This window comes from Oxyura jamaicensis, chromosome 6, assembly GCF_011077185.1.
Source record: "Oxyura jamaicensis isolate SHBP4307 breed ruddy duck chromosome 6, BPBGC_Ojam_1.0, whole genome shotgun sequence".
Taxonomy (NCBI): domain Eukaryota; kingdom Metazoa; phylum Chordata; class Aves; order Anseriformes; family Anatidae; genus Oxyura; species Oxyura jamaicensis.
In genome coordinates this window covers 30,691,371-30,714,780 of record NC_048898.1, presented here as the reverse complement: position 1 = coordinate 30,714,780, position 23,410 = coordinate 30,691,371, and the positions used below count along the sequence as shown (strand labels likewise).

Here is a 23,410-nt window from a genome sequence, read left to right as displayed (position 1 = left end):
TTTTTTTTTTTTTTTTTTTTTTTTTTTTTAAGAACACAAAACCAAAAGGCTGTTAATTGAGGCCTTTAATCCCAACAAGGTATTCATTCTGAGATAATTAGTGCCATGAAACCCTCTGCCACAGAGACATGGAGAAGAAAACCATCTTCAAAAGTTACGTATGTAAGCAGCACGGAACTTAAGGACAGAGCAGTCTGGGATGAAGCCCTACAGCCCTGACGAGAAGGAAAAGTTCTGGAGGGAACCGATCCTCTCAGTGTGAGTCATTCCTCTGTGAAAACATGTTATGATTTAAAAGACTCTACAACAGGAAAAGAATGGGGAAGATACGCCAGCAGAAAGCCTTACAAGTTTCTTATAAATAAGAAACCAGCACCACTGTAAGTCAGGTGGGGAAAAAAAAAAAAAAAAAAAAAGGCAACAAATGGGATCCTGAAAAACAGATCAGTCAACAGTCAGCAATACAAGTGATTAAAACTGAAATTATATCATTTCTAACTCATGGTCCATAAAGTACTATATTTAAAAAATAAATATATAAAAGAAAGAATAAAAGGAAGGTCTTCTGCTACTGGGATTCCTCTGTTCTTTCAAGCTACAGTAGTTTTTGAGCTGCACAACATTAAAACTGTCACTGTCCTTAGCTCCAGCCGTGCTTATTTTGGCACCTAACCAAGGATGATAGCAACTCTTGGAGCAATGCAACGTTCAGTCCCTGCCATATCCCTGCCTCATAAATATCAGTTTTGTTTTCTGTTAGTGGTGAAGTGGCATGTGTTTTTTAATATAAACTGAATTGGCCAATGTCTGAAATCATAGAATATTCTGAATTGGAAGGGGACCCATAAACACCACAGAGCCCAGCTCACGTCTAAATCACTTACTTTCTCTCAATGTACTGATTAAAAAGCTTTAGACTGGCAAATAATTACACATACAAAGTTCTCCAAAGTGGCAATACTGCCACAAGCCCCTGAAGAGGAGAACCCATTGCTGCCAACAGCAGTCCCAGGAAAACACACTTTCCTATGGATTATTTACTGTCAGTGAAGTTCAGATAAAGATCGCTTTGACATAAAATTTGTACTGAAAACTCTATATGACAGAGGGTTATGCTCAACATGAATTGTTTTTGTCAGTGTATTTTTGTTTTTTGATTGTTTTTTGAATGGTTGCATAGCTGGTCAAATATCTCTACAAAAAATGTAATTGTTGAAATTTTGAAATAAAACAGTAGGGCTTTTTTCAATTTTTTTCTGATCAAGTCAGTGACACATTTTGAAAGACAGATACATACTTATTATGCAAAGATGTAACCCTCCAAAAGTTACATTTGGCTGCCATGAAAATATGCCATGAAAATATTCTTACTCTTATAAGGCCAAAAATACATAGATATATAAAATAGTAGCAGATGTGCAGATGTCTTTTTTTTTTTTCTTCTTCTTCTTGATTTTTCTTTTTCCATATTGTCATTACTATTCTGAACATTATGCCAAGTTAGATGGGTGGGTCCTGGATTTGGTGCTGGTTTGTATGAACATAATGCAAAACATCCTACTGTCACATTGCATATTGTAAGAAAAAAATGGCATGTGTCCTACATGCACAGGCCCTTTCAGAAATCCACCTAAGGAGACGAGATTTCCAAGTACCTGCATTGCCCTGGACGTCCATCCTGACCTGGGGTGGAGAACCAGACAGAAGATGCTTTGAGGGAAAATCAGCTTCCTTGGCTCAGCAATGCAGAGGCTGAGCAAGCAAAATCAGTACAGGGGAGTATAAAGAAAGCAAAACCATTCCTAACTCTCTTCTCTTACTCCTGCTGGTGCTGCAGACCTGCCCCAATTCCTACCTGTGAGCTGTCCTGCTCACCACGGCTCTCCCAGAGCTTCAGCAGCCAGTCCATCCTTCGTGACGTGCTACAGTCCCATCTGGGGTCTGCACGTTTTATGCACAGTGCTCGGGTGTCCGTGCATCAGGCATCAGATACAGCGTTCAAACATGGTTTAATTAGTTTTGAGGATGTGTCAGTATTGTGGTTTTTAATTAGCCTCGCCTTCATGAACTGTCAGGCCTTCCCAGCAGCTGATGGCGAATGGTGAGATTTGGACTTAGCTGCAAATAAACCCGCTGAAAGACCTCTCTGGATGTTCTCACCTACAGAGAAAGAAGTAGCCAGAAATACATGTTTTAAATAGAAAATGAAATGGACTCTTTCAGAGAGGATATTCCCAAGTCGTACAAAGGTGAATGACAAAACCCCAAAATATGCAGGCCCACAAGCACAGATCATGGGAGCTGATGTAGCCCAGCCCTGTGCCCCAGCATAGTTGCTGGGATCACAGCTAAGGCTAGGAGAAGGAAAGTCATTTTTTAGACCTGTTGTAAGAGGAAAGCTAAGAAAAGACTGTGTCAGGGAACCCAGGAGAGTTTTTGGGCTGGAGCTCTCCTGACATCACCTGTGTTTGCATCATCTTTATACAAGCAATTTATTCTTCTGCTGGGGTGCAACTGCCATCAGTCTGAGCTGGCTTCAGACAAGATTCAGCACCGCTTACTGCTCAGAGCATCTAGTGCCTCCTCAAAGTCGTGGGCTAACAAGTGAAAAATGAGCACTGCTGCGAAGAGCTGAGGCAAAACAGCCCTCCAAACTGGGGGACAAGCTGGGTACCTCTCCTCTTCTCATCTCCTCTCCTCTCCACACCACACAAAGCAAGAGAAGCAGAGGGCAGCTGTCGCCCAAGTGATGCTCTCGCACACTGCCATCCTGTGGTCCTCACGCAGATACCAAGCAGGATCCCAGGGTGAATTAATTGTTGAGACGCGGCCAATTCAATAAGGACCACGAGCTCCTTTTATTTAATTGTTTCTTCAACCCCTGGCTTCGGGGTGTAAGTATTAGCAGCTCTGTGTTTTGAAGTAGAATTGCTTCAATAAGATAAATCATCTGTATTCAAAGAAAGCATTAGCCAATACTTCATGTTTGTCATAAGCCCTTCTTGTGTAAAGACCTTCCACAGAGTGTTTCTTCTGTTTTTTCTCTGGTAAGTTATGCTTTTTCCTGAGAAGCTGTGTGAGTGACATGCAAGGTACAAATTCCTTGGTCCATGCAAACTGCGTAACTCATGATCCTGCGATGTGAAAAGGACAAGGAAATGAAAGATCTCTGAAGCTGGAGGATGACACAAGCTCCTTGGAGATGCTGGCAAGGTAAAAGCAAGAGTACTTTCAACATCAGGCTCCTCACTGCCCCGGCTTTCCCATCACTTTTGTCCATGTTAGCTGAAGAACTAGCAAGTGAGTTGCTTTGCATTAGGAACAAGCCTCCCCATAAACACCATCCACTGAAAGCTCAATTGGGATTTCTTTCCAAAGAAAACCACGTCTTTTGTTGAGCTGGGCCTGGCGAGTCAGAACCACTATGGCCTCTCATCACTAGCAATAAACATTAGATGCTTCTACCAAAAGAAGCAATCTGTATGTGTTACCTTGCCAGCTGACAATTCAAGGATGGTTTCCTACTGAATTAAAACTGCTCTTGTTGAGCTATATAAATTTTAAAACTGTCACAGAGAACTTTTCCTGTTGTAAATTTTCAATTCTCCTTTCTTCTTCCTACACACATAAAATAAGCTACTGTGATCTGTGCTGCCTCGCAGGAGTGCTGCCAATAATTTACCATCGGTTACTGGCAAAAGCATCCTCTGATCCTCCAGATAAATGCAGAAACGGATTAATTTCATCACCTGAGCATTGGATACACTTGCTGTAATTTGTGTGCATCAGATCTGCTCTTGGTGTTTTCTAGAAAGCAAAATTTCCCCTTAATTGTAAATAATGAATAATTAAGAGACAGTCCTTTGACACAGAAATAGACTGAACTAGACTTGACTATGACAACAAATTTTAAATCAAACCCTACCCTGTCTGCATTAGATGCAAGGTAATGTTTAAAATCACACTTGTAATGCATTTTCCAGCATTTCTTACACATCGAATCAAAGCTGATTTCAAGCAAGGGGTGGCCTGATGCTTAGAATCAAGCCCAGCTCTCACGGCTCGCTGCCTTGTAAGAAAACAGGACACCCTCTTCCCTTTCCAAGCAGCCGGTTATACATTGCACCAAAATCTGATTGCTCCTGCTTGGCTATTTCCTTGGAGTTGCCTCAGTTAAGGACTAAACGCTTGTGGATGTTTTCTAGTGGGAAAATACAAAACAACCCTTACACAAAACAACCCTTGGGGTCGCGTTATTTCACAGGGCAAGTGACTGTCCCCCCCCTCGCAGGGCAGCAGAGCTCCATTCCCTGAGCTCTGCTGCCCTCTCCTGTGTGAGCTTGAAACTGGGAGGATTTTGGAAACTCCTGGGAGGATTTTAGTGAAATACCACATTTTGTGGCTTTCAGTGGTGACTTGCTTATGCCCCGAGGGGTGGGGAGAAGTATGAGGATTAGGGAAAACAAGGCAAAAGGGGAAAGGGATCCTATCAAGGGATCCTATCCAGATACCAACCTATATTGGAAGGCTCTGCGACGAGACATCCAGCAAGCCAATATAAAACTTAAAAGCATGTAAACTTAATCTATTTTGTCTATTCACACTGCCTCCTGGGTTTGAAAGCTGAAGACATACAAGAGATCATCACAAAGCACTGGGACTTCAGAGAAATACAAACATTTTTAAAAGTTCATAAAAAATGATAATGTGGTGGAGTGGGAAAGAGAAGAATACATTTGCAAGTCATTTTGTGGTGGGGAATTTGCCTGCAAAGCAGTCAGAAAGGATAAACAAATGATTTCAGTTGGGTTCAAAGAATGTTTCTTGGCTTTTTGATGAGATGGTTGTGGTGTAAAATAATAATACAAAACTTATATATTAGCCTAGCCCTACTGGGAGAAAAGGCTGCTACCAGAAAACACCACATCCAGGACTGGGCGATCACTGAAAAATTACCTTCCTGGTCTCTTTTGATATTAGCAAGGCTGCTTTTTCTTGCAGTGCATTAATCTGCCTTTCAGCTTGTTTTTAATCAAAAACAGGCATAACTTTGGAGAGTGGAAAAAGAAAGCAGATGCTGAGGTAAACCACAGAATAGAGCTGGAAGAAACAGTCATAAAGAAAAGTCTCTCTGGCTTGATAAGTATTTAAGAAATATTTTTCTGAAGGGAAGGGAGAAATAAAATACTCATTTTGTTCCAGTTTGGAAAAATTGTTATGTCTGCTTTCTCTTCCCAAACGCAGGACAAATGAGCTGTTTTGTACAGTATTTTGGTGCAGCTCCTATTCTGTTGTGTAACATGGGAAAACAACAACAACAACGATATAAAACAAGGCTGGTATTTTGCAAAACAGTCCCTAGAGACTGTGGAACAGAAACTTCAGTTTTGGAGTGTCAGGAATAATAATTAAAAAAAGAACTCAGAATGAAATTAATCCAGTGTGGAACAGGGATTAACGTTGTGCAAGCAACTGGAAGTCAAGACACAATACTTCAGTTACTGTAGATACCAGTTAAAATTGCAAATGCAAGAAATTACTGAAATAAGAATACAGTAAGGTAAAAAAGACTCAGATGCTTTCAGCTTCTTACCTTCTACTGATATCTAACTACTGATGTGACACATCACGATGTATATACCTGCAATGCAAATGATTTTGTTGGTATCTCCAAATACAGATGTTCTAAGTCAAATTTTGTAATTCAAAATAAAAAATAAACCCTTCAATGTATTTTTCTGTCCCCAGTGCTTTCAGTTTCAAGGCAACCCAAAGCCAGACTACCTTAACTCCAAACCTCATGTCTGTATTGCCACCTCTGTGCCTTAGCTCCTTGTGGTGTATGGTTAACCAGGGGACTGACACAGCAAAACATTACTTTAAAAACAAAATGAACAGAAAACGTTACCATCCAGCCAGCTCAACTTCTGTCATGACACAAGCATCAGTGCAAAGCGAGCAGGAGGATGCAGAGAGGGGTGCACGTGCAAGAGTGCCCCAAAACTCATCCAGGTCACCGGGGTCTCGCTTAGCCCCATGCTCGCAGCTCCTAGCTGGGAGGATGGGCACCGCAAATTCCTTTATACAAGCGAAAGATGTTAGATATAGCCAAAGTCATCCAAGATATGTCAGGTTATTTGTAGAATTAAGAGTAGAATGGCAAAGGCATTTGGAGCAATTATTGTCAATAATTGTCAAGGAAAAAGACCAGTTTATGCTATTTACATTCAAGAGGCCTGACTTAGCTACTTCAGTGGAAACTGCTGAGTAATGGCAGGGTGTTCCTGGCTTAGCTTAGATGTGGATACAGAGAGAAACTGTTCCTCAGCACGTGGTTCTGGCTTTGGGTTGAAACCTTTCCAACCAGGATCTGCCAAGCCTCACTCCAGGCCAGGCCCTGCCAGACAGAAGCCACGTGCTGGCAGCACAGCCTGCGGCTCAGCACCGTCTGCCTTCGGCCCCAAACCAGGGAGCAGAGTGACAGGTAGGCAGTAAGAGAAGTGTCACTGACCTCTTTAATTAGAAAAACCCTGTCTCTCTGGAGAGGGAAAAAACAAAACAAAACAAAACACATACACACACAACAAAACAAACAAACAAAAAAATCAGAAAACACCAAAATCAAATCAAATGAGTTGATGAGTTGGAGCTCCGCTGAGAACTGAAACTAGACCATAAGACCAAATTTTGACAGGTGACTAAGAACTATCTGAGCACAGCGAGGGGATTGAAGCCATGGTCTTAGAGGATGATACCTACATTAGCAATCCAGGTAGTTTTCCATAAAGCAAGACAATGCTATTGCTGATGTAATGGGAAATCTTCAACACAACTTTCTGACTTAGCTTGGCTGTAAAGACTAGATACTAGTCCTGCAAGTAGCTTAACATAAAACATCAGATTAATTTCCTAATTATTAGAGGCAGAAATTAAAAGGATAAAATGTGTCTAAAAAAGTGGCAGATGTAGAAACTTAGAGAAGGTAAAAACATGGGTACTTGACAATAATTATTACTTAGAATAGTAAATAAATATAAATATATATATATATAAATCTGTTTTATAATAACAAGTAGCCGTAAAGACAGACGCCATGCCACATATTTTGAGTCAAGATCTGTGACTGCATATTACAGACTACTGTAAAATTTCATTAAGGAACAATGCTGGAAAACATTTTCAAAGGATCAATGAAATACACTATTATTCATGTGTCTATGGTTGGATTCAAAAAGCAGGCCTCACAGCAACAAGAGATTGACTCAGCAGGGCCATAACTATGAGATCATAACATTTTATTATTATTATTATTATTTTTACAATTGAAACAAGCTGCCTGTAGCTTTATAAGTTACAGCAAGTGTCACAGGGATCAGACTAGTCTAATGTAACTCCATTAGCTCCTGCTACTGTAGGGTGGAAAGCAATGACCAAAACATTGCCTTTTTAAAGCACTTTCTGGCATCTCATTTGAACAATATGTACTACTATCACATTGAATAACCCCTCTGGAAAGCTGTCACTGAGATGGAGTTTGTCAGTGGGAAATGCAGCAAGTCATTCTTTGCCAAATACAGCAGTGGTAACAATGAAATGGAACAAAGCAGTTTCAACCTATGGATTCAATCCTCAGAATGAAAAATCATCAAGTTTGAAGTCACTCTGAAACGTGTTTTTGCCTTGACCACCTTCTGAGTTTGGAGTATCAACAGACAACACTGGCTTCAACCATAGCATCTGCTGCTCTGCAGACTTCAATTTCCCTTCCTCTGGTAGGCAAAGAGGAAGGCACTTACCTTCTATAATGGCATTTTAAATATGTTGAATACGTTGAGTCCCTTCTCTGAATAAACATACTTTTCCTCTTCTTCCATCACTGTTTCTTTTGGGGAAATGAACTCATGCTGACTGGCTATTTAAGTCAGTTTTTTAGTACTACAACCCCGGAGAGGCAAGAACACAGTTCCACTGAATCTCCTTATGATTAATCCTGTATTAAACCTTTGACTTTAAAGCAGTTTTATACCTGAAGCATATGCATAAGCAGGGTCTATTCGCTGATTTTATTTTGCTATTCTCCCATTTCTCCATTTTTGCTGGAGCCTTTTAAAGAATTCTTTTCGCCAGACACTAAGAAAAAAGACTTTCAAAGAAATACAAATTCAAAAATTATGTTCTCCTTCCTTCCCAATTTCTTAGTTTTTCCTCTTATAAGTTTATGCTGAGCTTTGCCATCTGTCACCACCTGCCTTTGCTGAACAAGGGGGAAGAGATTTTTCTTTCCGCAGCACCATCTCTGCCCGGTGAATTGCTGCCGTGATATTCTCTCTTTCAAATACAGCTCTGTGTGTGAAAAAAATTGCAAGATAAGGCCTAAGCACAACCAATGCAAGCTTAGTTATTTTTCTCCTGATTTTCCTGACTTCCTACAGGAATTTTAGGTATCAGTTTTCACCAGTCCTCATACAGTAGACCGATGAAGCAGTCAACATGCCTTGTTCAGGAAACTATGCTGTGTGCCAACACCTTCCAAACTCAGTTGTTTCTGTTTTAATTCTGCTTCGAATTGCTGCCTTCTAGCAAAACAGCTGAGGTAGTTAGAAAATAGCATGGCTGTGACTCATCTTCAGTGTTTAAGTAGAAACTGAATGACTTAGTGTCAAGAAGTCATGATTCAAAGATACTGTAGTGGGACAGGATCAACGTGACCAGAGAATATTATGACACTGTTCAGATCTATTGGTACAACTTTTTATTTTTCCCTTGAACTTATTGTATTGAACTTAATGAATTATCCTACTGAAATTATCCTAATGAAATATCCACATTAATATCAAAATTGTGCAGACTTCTTCAGAGAAAGTAATTTAAAAAACCAACAGCACTGTACTCTTTGCCAAAGTGTTATTTTATCACCCACCAGCAATTACGTATTCAGCTGAGCTTTTAGAATACAATTTAGGGAAGGTAGTGATCACCCAAACCAAACACTTTTCCTGTTAAAGAATCTGCGATCATCCTTGTTTTCTGTCTCTAGTGTCAACAGTTACAAACCAGAACCTCTTAGGAATATTTACCCAGACACTCACTGAACACATCATGATTCTGCATTAGGTTTCTTTGATATATAAGCCATTATCTGCCTGCAAGGTCTATAAATTGGCAGACTGATTTAAATTTTATTGAAAACAAATTATACAGTGCAATATTTTTTTCATTTTCCATAGATTCTTCCTAGTGAATCAAATTTATATACGCACGTTTGCATATATATATATATGATATACATATCTATTTTTTTTTTTTAAAAGCACCTCAGAAGCTGATCTGAGTTAGGCAATTTTAGATACTGTTAATCAATGTGATTCATTTGCATACACTGCCTGCATTGTGAGGCACACCGTGCTCCAAAGAAAACTTTAATTAGGGCTTGGTTGTACTGAACCTCATCTGCTATGCTATTTTTCTAGACTTTTTATTTACATATAGATCCAGTATATCCAGTATAAGACTGAAATGATTTCAATTTTTATAATTAAGTACTACCACAAAAGTCCCATCATAATATTTATCATAAAACGCAGACTGTAAGCACAAAAGCTGAATGTGAACACAGATCTAGAAAGGAAAAGACACTGCAGGACTGAGTGAGCTTCACATAGCAGATGTACACATTTCAGAATGCTTCACTGAGATGAAGACAACTTCTGCACCCCTCAGCCCCACAGCATCAATCACATGCAGGCTTTTTCACTGGTCATACAAGTCTAAAATGATTCATGTAATATATTGAAAGGGGCAACCATCACTAGTCATGCTCTAAGATGTTCTCCAGCTAGAAGTTCTCAGTCTAGACAACTCAAGATTTAGTTCAAAAAACTCCTCTTTATTATGGACAATAATCCTATCTTTCACAAATGAGTCTTAAAATAACTACCAAATAATCTGCTCAGGTAATCTAAAATCAAGCTTATTTCATGTAAGACTCATGTTCAAAGAGAGATGAGTAAACAATCACTTTCTATTTCAACTTGAAACTCAGTTCTTCTACTGTTTCTCCATTGCTAAGAATGATCAAACACAGATTGCAGCATTATGGCTGCATTACAGACCTCAGTGCTGACAGAAGCTTCAAAATGCAAAACCTAGAAAATACAGATTATGAATTTTAGCTGCTTCTTGAACTATCCAGTGGTTCAAGAAAAACTCCCAAAGGGATTTAAAGGAGTTAAAATCATAGTTATTGGAAACTTTTACCATTTGTACAACCCCAATTATATATCAGATGTTTATTTGCACTTTAAAAAAAACAACAACAACAACTTCTAAGCCAATGTGACAAAAGCATCCTAAGAGCTAAAAGGAAAGTTGCTTGAACTACAAAAGTGAAAGAAGAGCTCATTGGTATGGATCTCAGCATTGCTAAATGCATTTCATATTTTGCAAAGGGAATCTTGCATTGGCAGTCTGCAGGGTAGCATGAAAGACGAAAGGAAGTACTTTGCTTTCATCACTTATTTCCATGCTTTTCAAGATTTAAGAGCACAGACGATATCCTGCTTTAATTTAGCCCATACTAATATTTTGTTTACTAGTAAAGCTTGGCAATTAGGGCTACTGAAAGCCAACATCTCGTAAGTACTACTATGGAAAGTGAGACTAATACAAAGGTCGATCGCTTCCTCTACTAAAACTAGCCCTGAGCATTGTTCCAGTCCAGATGGCAAATAACAATTACACCACCAGCATCCAAGTGCAACAGGTGACATTTTTTGTATTAAATAAAGACACACAGAGATTTAAAAAGTTTCTTTATTATTATTTTTATTTTTTATTAATGTGTGACTACACTATTATCTAAATAAACTTTTCAACCAACCACTTCTACGCTGTATTTTCAATGTAAAGGTTTCAACAGGGAATACCACATAGTATTCTGCAACCTTCACACTTAAAAGCATATAGAAACATTCAGTATCAAAAGGCCTTTGCAATGTTTTTCTTTTAAAAATGTTAGATCAGATTCATAACTTTGAGCGCATATTAAAGATTTTTTTTTTCCAGAGTTCCACTGACAAGTGATTCTATGTGATTTGTCAAAGAACAAGTTTGAGTGTGCTTACATTAACTCTGCGATGACCTTGTCCCTCAGTACTGTTTCTGAAAACAAGATTAAGAATTGAGGAGCGTTGCAGTTTTCAATGTGAGTCAATATTTAGCCCACTGATAATGACAGTTAATTTGGATTAACTTTGTTGCTCACAAGTTAATACTTACGGCAAATGCCATTGTACACTTACTTTCTCAAGCTTAAGTAACTACAGAGGTGTCAGTAATAAGACACTGAACATCCTTTATAACGTATGTAAGATGTGGCAGGACCTACGTAAGATATATTATGGTTTAAACATTTCCTTTTGTGTTTAGAGCAATGAAACTCATATTTGTATATAAAAAAAATGTCATTCTTGAAATTCCTAACCAATTTCATCAGAAATGCTATTTTAGAATTGAATTAAAAGGTTTACAGAATTCAAGAATGAATGAAGCTGGTGCACCTCTAGGAAGGAGGGTAGAATACACATTTTACAAATATTTGAACATGAGAAGAACGAAATATGCTATTATTTTAGGTAGAAAAGCCTTAGAATTGCATTCAAAGGGGAAACCTTTTGCAGGATATGATTCTTTTCACTATCATGTACTAAACCAGTAGCTCCAACAACACCATTTAAAGACTAGAGCTTTTTTAGCCAAGACTAATTTTCACATGCCACAATCTTCAACTTACAAGTGCAATTTAACTTTAGCATACACTCTTCAGTTGAGGAATCAATAAATAGAAAAGATACATCTAACAAAGAACAACAACAAAGAAAAAAAAAAAGCATTTAAACATTACAATACTGTGGGAAGATGTTTTCTTTCTGCTGAAATACTGGCACAAAAATGAGGAAAGATGCTGTCGGTGGCATCCGTAAGTACTTGGACCATGAGATGTGTTTACCATAAAAAGTAATTTAAAATCCAATGATTCTGACTTCATCCAATACTTTTTCTGCCTGTTAATTCACAACACATTCAAACAACAAATACAACAGCAACTGTGGAGAGAGCATCGTCAGCCTCCTGAATAGGAGGAGCTCATCTTGCTCCTAGCAGGAGCTCATCTTGCTGCTTTTGAGGTAGGATTATTTTCCCATTCTTTGATGCCATTAACCAGTCAAGACAAGGCAGAACTTAGTCCCTAAAGTGTACAGGGAGCAAACACTTCAGAACAATAGAGAATATACCAGTCTTAATTGGAAAAAAAAAAAAAAAAAAAGACATTTATTTCATGAATTTCTGGAATGTGAGGAGCCTTTTGTAAATAAACTTGTTAAAAGATTTCATTCCAACCAGTTATGAAAATGACAACAGAATGAACTCATTTAAAACAACAGCAATTTTAAAGAGAAAAATTGATTTGAGAATCCATGACTTTCCAGTAAAGAACGGTGTGTTTTGTGATCTATATTTATTCTTTAAATATATTTATATTTTTACAGTACAGACTGAATTATTTATACATATAAATACAACAGCAGTGAAGAACTATAAAGATTTGATTTTTAGAAGAAAATGGAGTAGACTTTTACACAGGTATAGAACTCTTTCAGCATATTTTTAAGTTCGATTTGTACTATAGTTGAAAAAGTTGAAAATATTCTTGTATAGTTTTATCATAGCCTTCTTTTCCCCTCTCTTGAAAACGAAGACAATTTAAAAATAAACATAAAACAGTTCTTAATCTTGCCTCCACACAAATTTAACAACATTTGCTCAAATCACACACGTGAGCTATTACAGCGATTCCAGAGAAAATTCATTTTCACACTGTGGAGTATCAATGTGATAGACAACCCAGTTTGATAGGAAGTTTCCTCTTAACAGTGAACATAAAATTGTTACTCTTGTGTCACTTCCTCTTTAGGCTGTTTGAGCTCCATCAGTAAATCTTTACCAGCTTCTCCAGCTCTTGAGGCAAAGATAATGGCTCCTTGCTTGAAGCCCAAGAGCTTCAAGCTTCTGGCATAATCAGCATATACAGCATGAATCAGTTTATGTAAATGATGCATTAAGGAAAACACACGTGAAAAAATAAAATTCCTTTTTTTTTTTTAAAGCTTAGCCCTTAGCTCTCCTAAACTGAAAGTGCTGAACATTATTGATAATTGTGCTAATTCAGTATTTCTCATCAAAAATACAGACAAAAATGTTGCTTTGAATTTTACTACTGAATGTGTTAGTATTTATCAGACAATGCATGAAGTGCTAAAAACTGAAACAAATTTCAGATAAGCATAAGCATCATCGTAACACATCATAAATTGCAAAAGAAATTAAACTGTTAGCTCGTGGTCACTAATTAGATGCGTCTGGAGTTATCCAAATGACTTATTAGCTTTTTTAATTTACAAGTTGACATCAGTGATGACTCCATAAAACACAAATCAGGTATTATCTACATAAGTGTTATTATTTATTGGATATACCTAAATAAAAATGTTCAGAGTTCCAGAACACCAGGTTAGAAGTGCAAACTGTAACGAAGAATACCATAGATATCTTTTGAAATGCTTATTATATTTTCAGATCATCCTGAATCTTGACCTTTAATTTTACGTGTTTTCTCTGTTTCAGAACTGATTCCTTCATAAAAGACTTAAGTCAGTAAAACAGTATGTTGTCAATGAAGGCATTTTTTTTTTCCTGAGCTAGTCCTTAATGTAGTAAAAACAGTGGTTTGGTTAAAGTAACCATGTCTGATTTCTGCAAAGAACATTTTATCATCTGTTCTTTTCTCTCCTATATTTACTTTTTTCCTTTTTCCTTTTTGTTTGTTTTCTAGTGCCACTGGCCTCACAGAGCATCAAGAGGAAAAGGTGTTACAGATTTATGCAAGTGATTCCTTTTCACTTATTTCCTTACAATTCCTTCACACACACATCCTGGAAAACAAAAATAGGATCTCCTATTCCTGTGCAGGTTAGTTCATCTAACGTTAGTTCACACAAAATTGCCTGCAAGTACACAGATGCATAAACAGGATTTCAGAAAAAGGATATTTGTATCGTCATTAACTTCGAATGCCCCATACTTCAGACAAGCTTCAACAAATAAAGCCGCTCTATCAAAGTACCTCATACTGTAAAATGGAGGAAAAAGAAAATAGTAATTTGTTAGGACAGGAAAACAGAAAAATATTCCAGGACACTGCATCAAAGCACTTGCACACAGGCTTTCAAAAACTTTGCACGTAGCTCTGGAGTGGCAAATCTCTTCTGACTGAGGGCTGACCAGCACTTCTGAACAGTGCCAGGAATAATCAGTACCAGGGATTATCAGTAAAAATTTAGCTGCCCCTTTGCCACATATTCACAGTCCCCTCCCGGCCCCCCCATCACACACTATTCTCAGTTCCCAGTATTGTTTTACTTTGCTCTTTTCACTTTCATGCTTCATAGGCCTTAAGCAATCACTACATCGTGATACCTCTCAGTGCTTTTCTCATTTTCTCATGCTGCTACACTGCTCCTGGGCAGTACGTAGGAACAACCCACACTGTTCCCATATAGTGACTTGAGCTCCCCTTGCACTGGCACTGCCCTCTCACTAAGCATCTTGTACACCCCCTTCCTCCTTGCACTCAAGAAACTGACATTTGGTGTAAGATTTTTGAAAGATCAAGGCTCAACTCACTGAGAAATAATCACAGCTACTATAAATTGTTACTGCTTGGTCAAAAGGTGCCAGCAATCTTAAAGTCTGCAGTAAATTAAAATGCCAGTGTATTTCCTGAAATTGCAGCAGAAAGATCAGTTCAAGCCCACAGAAATGACACACTGCTGAGGTTAATTAAAGAAAAACACACTAAAATAGAAACAAATGTCAGAAATCAAACTGTAGACTCTCTCTTCCCCATGACTTTTGAGTCATAAATGCTCAAATAACAGTTTTAGACAAGACAAAATACAGGTTGTCTTGTTTCAGCGTTACCTGTGCAACATCTCTGCAACTTTTGTAAAGCATCCAAGTGACAAGAGGACAAGAATGGCTTTGGACTTCTGGTTGACTTGTGGAGAGCAAAGGTGATCTACCCAACGCTTTAACACATCAGCACACTCCTCTGAATTCAAACGAACCTTTAAGAGATAGGAAAGACAATTTTGAATCCTCAACTGCTAACTAAATAGAGCTTTGTTTCACTTTTTTTCATTCCTCTGGGCAGAAGGAAAATCATCTTAAATTACCGATTTTATTTTAAAAAGTATACTAATCTCTTGAGCAAATATAATTAAGAAAAAATATATAGATATAAAAAGTCCACTCAGGTCCTCTGACATTTAAATGTCATTAACATCATTTTTTACCACAAGACTTTACTAAAAGCTCAAGTATTAAGAAGTTAAGAATCTTTATCTACTGAAGACTAAAGGACAAAACATCTTTATTTTTCTTATGAATGGGAATCATTCATTTAAAAAATCTGAGAATTTTTTTTTTCCATACTTTCTGCAGGAGAAACAACAGGAACTTTTCTTAGACACAGGGAAAGATAATCCATAGTGACTCCTGTCCATTACGTAATTTAATGTAGACTATTAATGTTTAGTCTAGGTACTTTTACTTTAATAAGGTCAACATAGTAAAACAGAAGTTGGTGTAAACGTATATATTATGTGGTTGGTGTTAACTTAAAAATCAGGAATGGGCTTTTGCAGTTCACAATGAACTCTGTGCTGCTGTGACTATATGCAATTTTATAAATCCAAAAGTTAGTAAACTGTGTATTCCAAGCATTTTTAGGCCCCAATCCTGTCACAGAAGGCTGAAGAACCTGTGAACACTAGCTAAATGGATTGCCTTGTTATAGCTAATACATGGAATGAACTGCTGATATCATTTCAGATTGATTTAAGTTTGGAGAACTTAACACCCTCAGCATCCTTCATACCTACATATATTAAGCAGGTCGTTTGTGCTACACCACAGAAAGCTGAGCAATTACATACCTTTGCAAGCCATGCTGCACGATTCCATTCGCCATACGTTTGCAAGTAGCGACAAGCATCAGCAGCCTTATCTATTAGACACAGTAACTGTACACCCTCTGGAAAATAAAAAGAAGACAGTATAATAAGGGGAAAAAAGAGTTACTATTTAGTGTGAGCATATCACTCATCCCCAGGAAAAGGATCTCTATTATATTCCTTCTTAGCATAAGAAGATGTTGAAAAACTAAATTCTACCACCTGACTATCTATATAACATAGGTATTGGTTACCACATCTTTTTCTTGGGCTGCAGAGCTTAGAAGTACCTTGCAAAACACTCATTTACCTCTGTTCTAAATGCAAATGACAACCTGTTCACTGGATTTCTCGTCATAAAAAGATAATGATCTGTATGTATCATACTGATTTCATAAATAACCCTTTATTTTAATGTTGTCCATACTGTAATTTCTAACCATTTACTGTTAATTATCCACAGAATAGAAAGTATCTTTTTTGGTCAATCACCATATTATGAACATCTCTTACATCAAGCAAAATTAATCTGTAGTTGCAAGAAACAAGTTCTGGACTGGAAGGGACACTAAACCTGTATTTCAGCTTCAGTACTAAGACACTGAATTTAAATAATTCTTAGGCAAGCGTAAAATATGTAGTTTTACATGCTCAGCCTCTTCCCATGCAAACAAACAGTCGATAAGATAATTACTCCAGAAATACATTTGCCAATGAAAATTAATCAAAATAAGCTAGGGGTTCGAACTAGATGATCTTTGAGGTCCCTTCCAGTCCAAGCCATTCTGTGATTCAAATTGAGTTTCATAACCGAGTTAGCGCTCATTTTTGTGTTGAATGTTGTAGAAAGAACATACTACAACACATGCAACTTGCAAGATCTATTATGCAACAGGAAGTATTCCTCTCCCAGATGCATTGTTTGCTTTAATAATGATCAGAATTGCTAATATATAAGAAAACACAAAATTCAACACACATTTTACCTGAGAGCTTTCCATTAGCTATCATGTTGGTTGCTACCAATTTAATGGTGCTTTGAGATGGACCTGATGAGGTGACAGTGGTTACCAAGCAAGCTTTGAGTGAATCACAGTAGTAATGGGCGTTCTCTGAACTTGTTTCTAACAGTAGTTGTACTGCTCTGTCAGTCTGGAAAGAGAAAAAAACAACTGCTTTGACCATAACATATTCACTTTTAAACAGTCTTTTTACCCCTTTTAAGATATGGAACAAATAACAATGAAGGTTATTCAAAAACAGACTACAGATATATATACCAGGGTAGTCATGATTACAGTTCTATTTCAGTAAAGCATCCTCAGTGAGGACAGCATTTAAACATTCATTATGAATATAACGCTTAATCGCAGCCTAAAAATTCTACTATGGGCCAAAGAAAAGTTTAATTCAGAACATTTATTTCCTTGTTTACAGAATCTTTTGCAAAGTTATAAAATGAAGAGAAGCCCTTAAAATAATCTGAAGAAATATAATTGTAAAGATATAGAAACTGGCCAGGATCTCAAAGGCTGATTTAATACCATGTATTTTGGAACTACTCTAGAGTAGCTGCCTCTCCATAAACTGCTGAACCAGGGAGGTTTGTTACACCAGCTACAAACACCTGCCTCTGAATGGAATTAATATATTACATGAATCACTCTGCCTCTTCATTATTCATTACCTAACTTTTAGAGAGGTCAGTTTGGTCAATCAAACTGATGGCTTAGTTACAGAAATAATGAAAAGCCACATTAAATACATATTAAAATCCGGCACAACGATTTAATACAGCGGCATTTACACGTGATCTACAGATAGTACAGACTAAATATTTCTGCCACCTTTTACATGTTTGCTGACATGCTCAAATGTACAGTGGCATAGAAGTTGTTTAAGTTCAGCCTATTCATATCAGGCTCTTCCATTCAGTGAGCAGCTCAGACACATCCATTATTACTTAAAATGAGCGTACTAAGTGCAGACTAAATTATCCCAACCATATTGTTATTTAGTTACTTCTGGGCAATGCAAAATGCAATTTTCCTTTTCTAGTCACAAAGTGCAAGGAAAGATTCTTATTGGGTTCCCATGAAAATCATACAGTCTGAAGAAAGTACCACCAAACATTACAACACACCACATCATTACACTGCATCTGCAATGTAATGCATTAAGACAGTAAAAACTATGCACTGGGTGAAGATAACTATGAAACAACATACAAGTTAAAACAAACATAACTTTAGCTGAGCAGGGTAAGTATATATAACAGACAGAGAAGGACAAAAAAAATTAAATATTACCCACAAACCTGGCCCAAGAGAAGAAGTTGGTCAGCACACTTCCTGGTATGATCATATGTTGATCTCTTCACCTCCTGCAGATTTACCCTTTCAAGTTGGAATTTCTGTGTGAAGAAGAAAAAAAATAATATTAACAGAATATTATTAGATAATATTAATAAAAAGGTAATATTAACAGAAGAGAGAGAACTGAGCAATTAAAAAAAGAAGGAAGTATTTTAGAAGTTCCAAGAACTTCCTATTTTTAAATAATAGGGAATGATTTCATTCATAGGGAGTTGTATGTTTTATTATAAAGTTAAATATGTGTAAATAAAAGCTCTAAGATAATAAGAAAGCTACAATGCTGAGGTTTTGTCGTTCTGATCACATTCTTATTAAATTTTGTTTTCGGTTTGGTTTACTTTTAACTCCTTGAAATACCTGGAAGTAATGATTTTCACATAGGATGTCATAACAAATATCCAATGGATTAACCAACTGTTCTTGAAGGATAGGTGCATTTGTTGGTTTTGCAGGTTTTTCCTGGGATAAGCTGTGCAAATAGTGAGCAGCAATGGTCCAAAAATGCAATTCAGATTCATCCCCATACAGTCTGAGAAGATAGAAATTAGCATGAGAAACATGACTGTATTTTTCACATAAAAATTGTTATAAATTTAAATTATCTTTTTCGAAAGAATGCATTATTGTGGGCACAGGTATTTTTCATTATCAAAGGTACAAACTACAAGAAAAGATTATAGAATGACATTCAGCAAGCTAGGTAAATAAGAGGTTAGCCAAAACCATTTACAACAGTAAATAAATTCACCGAAAGTCTAGCTTATAGATATGTGGATTCTTTTTAATTATTATTTTACACTTAATCACTAATATCCTTTTAAAACTACAATAAAGTTACTAAGAATTGTTTGAAAAAACATCTCCAAATATAGAGACTAAAATTTGCTACAATTTATGCAGAAGAATGACACAGAAAAAATACATTTGAAATAAAAAAATAGACCCTCCCGTGTTTACAATATATTATATTCTATGTTGAGAAGTTCTGAATTATGCTTTGGGTCATTGTACAAGTATAACGTTAACTACATTACAGCATTTATGTAAGAAGTGCATTTATGAAAGAATGACAAAGACTGACTGAATATATATCTAACAAGCAAACAAAACACTGTCTCAGTAATGTAATATTTTCCATTTCAGTCCTGAAAAATACCCTAATATACATGTAACAAAGTACTTCAGCAATTGTACTGAGTTAATGCAGAATTAGTTGAAACCTTAAGTTTTAACAAATTCATATGCATTTATAGGATCAGGATTTTACTAAGAAACATTTCGTATATTTATCTGAGTATTTGCTACCTGGCAACTAGGAGACATCTTTGCAAAAGAGTAAAATCTGGATCAAGCAACAGTTTCTTTATGTCACTGCAAAAAGAGAGAGAAGTAAGTAATATGTAAAATGCTGTGCAAGACTGTGTATTTTTTTTTTCCCTTTGTTACATAATATATGCTATGTGTTTAAAAAAAACAACTTGTGTGAACTGAAAAAACTCAACATGTCTGAAATCTCAAGGAGCAAGTCACTCTACCTGTTTAAATACCAACAATGAGTCTGTCAGGAACACCTTACTCTTGCAATAATGGAAACAAGCACAAGGGTGTATACAAAGCTGTAACTTAATCTTCACTGATTCTACTAATTACAAAATTAATTACAAATAATTATGTAATTATGCAGTGCATTAATTTTGGTTTTCTATATATTTTTCAGATTGGCTAAAAATACGTTTTTTTTTTCCATCCTACTAAATGAAAGAGAAAAAGGAAAATGGAAAAGCTTCAAATACAATTTTCATAGCTTAAATGGAATGCCAAAATCTGTTTTCTACGGAAGAAGAGCAATGAACATGAACATTATTCAGGAAGTATATCCTCAATAAAAGATTTTTTAGAAGTGATTGTCTTTTCTTTCTCTGAGTGTTGGTATCTCAACAAACCTTGAAGTACTTAAGTAGCAGTGTCCTTTTTTTGCCTTATCTGAATTCACTACCTTACTAAAATGTTAATAGGGAAGCTCTTACTTTGACAATGAATTCAGCTGCTCTTGAATGAGATTTTTGACATTTTCATTCTCTGGATAATCTCTGAATTTAAAAAAAAAAAAAAAAAAGAAAAAAAAAAAAAGAGAGATTCTTGTATTACCAAGCTCACAGTATTATCTGTAAAGGAAGGGCATTACTGTTAGTCAGAAAAATACAAGAGCATATATGAAAACAATCCATCATATTTTTCAGAAAAGACTTTTTGCAGGATTTTTGTCTAGTTACTAGATCCGTTATAGTAATTGAAGACTGTCTACTGTCTTTCAACATCACTCGGTGCAACCAATCTTTCTTTTCCCCATTTTCTTTTATTAATTACCCTTGATGCTAATGAATATGCCAACATCAAGCCCACTATTAAATCACCTTCTCTTATACTAATACTGAAGGATTACAACTAATACTGAAGGCTTAGCAGTTACATTCTTGTATTGTAACTGTCCTTTACACCTTAAACTTCTTATTCCTGTTTTTGATTCCTCCTTTACAGACTTATCTTCAACCCTGTTCTTCTGCCTTATTCTACAAAGTATGTTATCTTAGCACCTGCAACTGGTTAGCCCTTCTAGCAGTAATCTCATCCTCACATCCTCACAATTTCCACATATCCTTTTCTGAAGATTTGTAAGAATTTGACTCCTCCTCCTCCTTTTTGTTCGTTTTTGTTTGTCCCATGACCTACCATTCTCTTATGGTCAATAACTTGTTTGCTATACAATTCATATTTATTTGCATCAAGTAAGTGAATATTTGATTTGAGCTTTTATGTTTATTACCTATGCTGAGTGCAATTCTTACATACTGCTAGTGTTGTTTGGCGGAATCTTTTGAGCATATTCATATGCAATTATTGCAGCTACAAATTTTGTATGGGTCACTGATCACCAACAGTAAACAAATGCAATAAAGGATACAGAAAGGTGCTTCCACTATGATGTGAAACATGGCTCACCATAAATAACAACATACCTTTTACAGTACACATCAGATAAGAAACTTTCAGTTAGACTTTGGGAACCAACTCTAACTATTCTTAAATTCTTGAAAGAGAACACACGGTTCTCTGAAGTAATATAACCTGTAAATAACAATGGAAGATTGGCAATACCATAAAGCAGACATCAAAGGCTACTGAAAGTTGAAAGAAACACAACAGGTGACCTTAAATCCTTTTCTATTTATTACTTTTAAAGTGAAGCTATTATCTTTCTGACTGTCCCAAAGAGTGCGGAAGGTTGCCCAAGAGTTATCTGCACAAGACGGATAAAGGAGTAGGAGTAGAATTCAAAAAAACCATCTCCTTACATGTTCATAACATCTAGAGAATATTTCTCATTCCACGGTTGATGCAACAAGAATGCTTTCAAAGCTAATGAAGCCCTTGGAACAAGCAGATAGGGACACCACGCAGGTTCTGAAACAAAAGGAAAAGATTCATTGTTGAGTGGCTAACATGCAGTAATACTTAGTTCAGTAACCATAAAATGTACTACCTTGTTTGTAAGTACCAGAAGAAAACCGTAAGTCACACAGTCATATCCACAATATGGGTTACCAGAGATAAAAGCTTATTGTTACACTCAAGCAACAACATTTCATAGAAGGTACAGGGTTTTCAACTATGCTCAAATGAGCATTTCAGAATTCCATATCGAATTTAGTCACAGACTTGTGGAATGCAATATACTGGCATTAAGTACAGCTCTACATGATAATTACTGCTACTACAAAGGCATGTTTGAAAATACATACAGCTATACCAAAATATACCACAATGTGGCTCTTACTTTTACTTTGCAATTGTAGCTTCTGCAATATACCACGAGGGTTAATACTCATCACCCCAAAGGGATGTTGTGAACTTAAATACCTGTTTATATTTGCAAAGAGACAGGATGAAAATTAGAGTACTATCTGTGTCATACAAATTGAAAAGTCAGTAATTCTCTACTCAATACGAGGTTTAGATGATCCATAGAACATGCTACCCAGTGACTCAGGAGTAAAACACATACAAAGCAGTTACATTATTAAATAAGTATTCAGCAATTCCCTGTACTCCATACGCACTGAACGATGTAGGAATCTGGCAGATGTGATTTTGTAATTAAAAGATATAGCAGTACAGAGGCAGAAGGACACCTAAATCACAGGCAACCTTAATCCTGGCGTACCGTTATTTCAGTGTGCTTGGTTTTAGAACATTAAATTTTTATAGTTCAACATTACAGAACATTTATTTGATAAAAAAGGCTGTGATAAATTCTGTTTTTCTACAAACACCCCACACCATAGCTCTCCACATCACAATCTTGTTGTTATGTGCATCGTAGCCAGAACCTACATGCTTTAAGAAGATTAATGAGGCATGGCAGGACTGACCAAAATGCTCACAACAAAAGCAGTTATTTAGAACACCAGAAAAAAGGAAAGTACTCCACATTCCTCAGTAGTACAATAATGAGGCAATTTAATTGTTTCCTGGCAATACCTGATTAGACAAGCTCTAGGGAACCTGTACAGATGGCCTGGGCTGAAAGTAAAACAGTAAAAGCAAAGGTGTTTAACAAAAGCCCTCAAAATCTATCACGGTTTTCTCTAAAGAAAGGGAACCTCTTAAGTACTCTAAGACTACTGTGTTAAAACCCCAGCCTTAGGGTCTGGGATCAAGCTCAAGGACATACAGACCATATTGGGTACTTCACTGTAAGAATCAGAAAAAAGTAAGATTATTTTGGTGTAGCTGCCTTGGAAAGAATGGGACTTGGGTAACAATACCAAAGTCTTATTTATCCATCAATATTGTTTCATCTTCATCAGTTTGGTGATGTTTCTTGGTGAAACTGACTGTTGTAATTCAATCTCATTTTCCTCTGAGGATGATCCTGTGCAAGTATTCTTCCATCACTCCTTC

At 36.6% G+C, this 23,410-nt stretch overlaps 1 protein-coding gene across 5 annotated transcripts in view; it reads right to left on the bottom strand.

Annotated features, from left to right (window-relative positions):
• Positions 1-11,512: 11,512 nt before the first annotated feature.
• WDR11 (WD repeat domain 11) overlaps positions 11,513-23,410 on the bottom strand; it is a 42,332-nt gene continuing 30,434 nt past the window's right edge. For 4 of the 5 annotated variants that reach the window (XM_035330125.1, XM_035330126.1, XM_035330123.1 and 1 more), the window contains exons 20-29: positions 21,802-21,910; positions 20,476-20,538; positions 19,754-19,819; positions 18,806-18,977; positions 18,391-18,486; positions 17,060-17,225; positions 16,056-16,153; positions 15,040-15,185; positions 14,109-14,188; positions 11,513-13,105 (exon numbers count right to left, since the gene is read on the bottom strand). In XM_035330125.1, coding sequence (XP_035186016.1) covers positions 12,948-13,105; positions 14,109-14,188; positions 15,040-15,185; positions 16,056-16,153; positions 17,060-17,225; positions 18,391-18,486; positions 18,806-18,977; positions 19,754-19,819; positions 20,476-20,538; positions 21,802-21,910 — 1,154 coding nt within the window. In that variant the 3' untranslated portion in view covers positions 11,513-12,947. Of the gene's footprint in view, positions 13,106-14,108; positions 14,189-15,039; positions 15,186-16,055; positions 16,154-17,059; positions 17,226-18,382; positions 18,487-18,805; positions 18,978-19,753; positions 19,820-20,475; positions 20,539-21,801; positions 21,911-23,410 lie in introns of those variants that run through there. The other variant, XM_035330127.1, reaches the window with a different exon arrangement.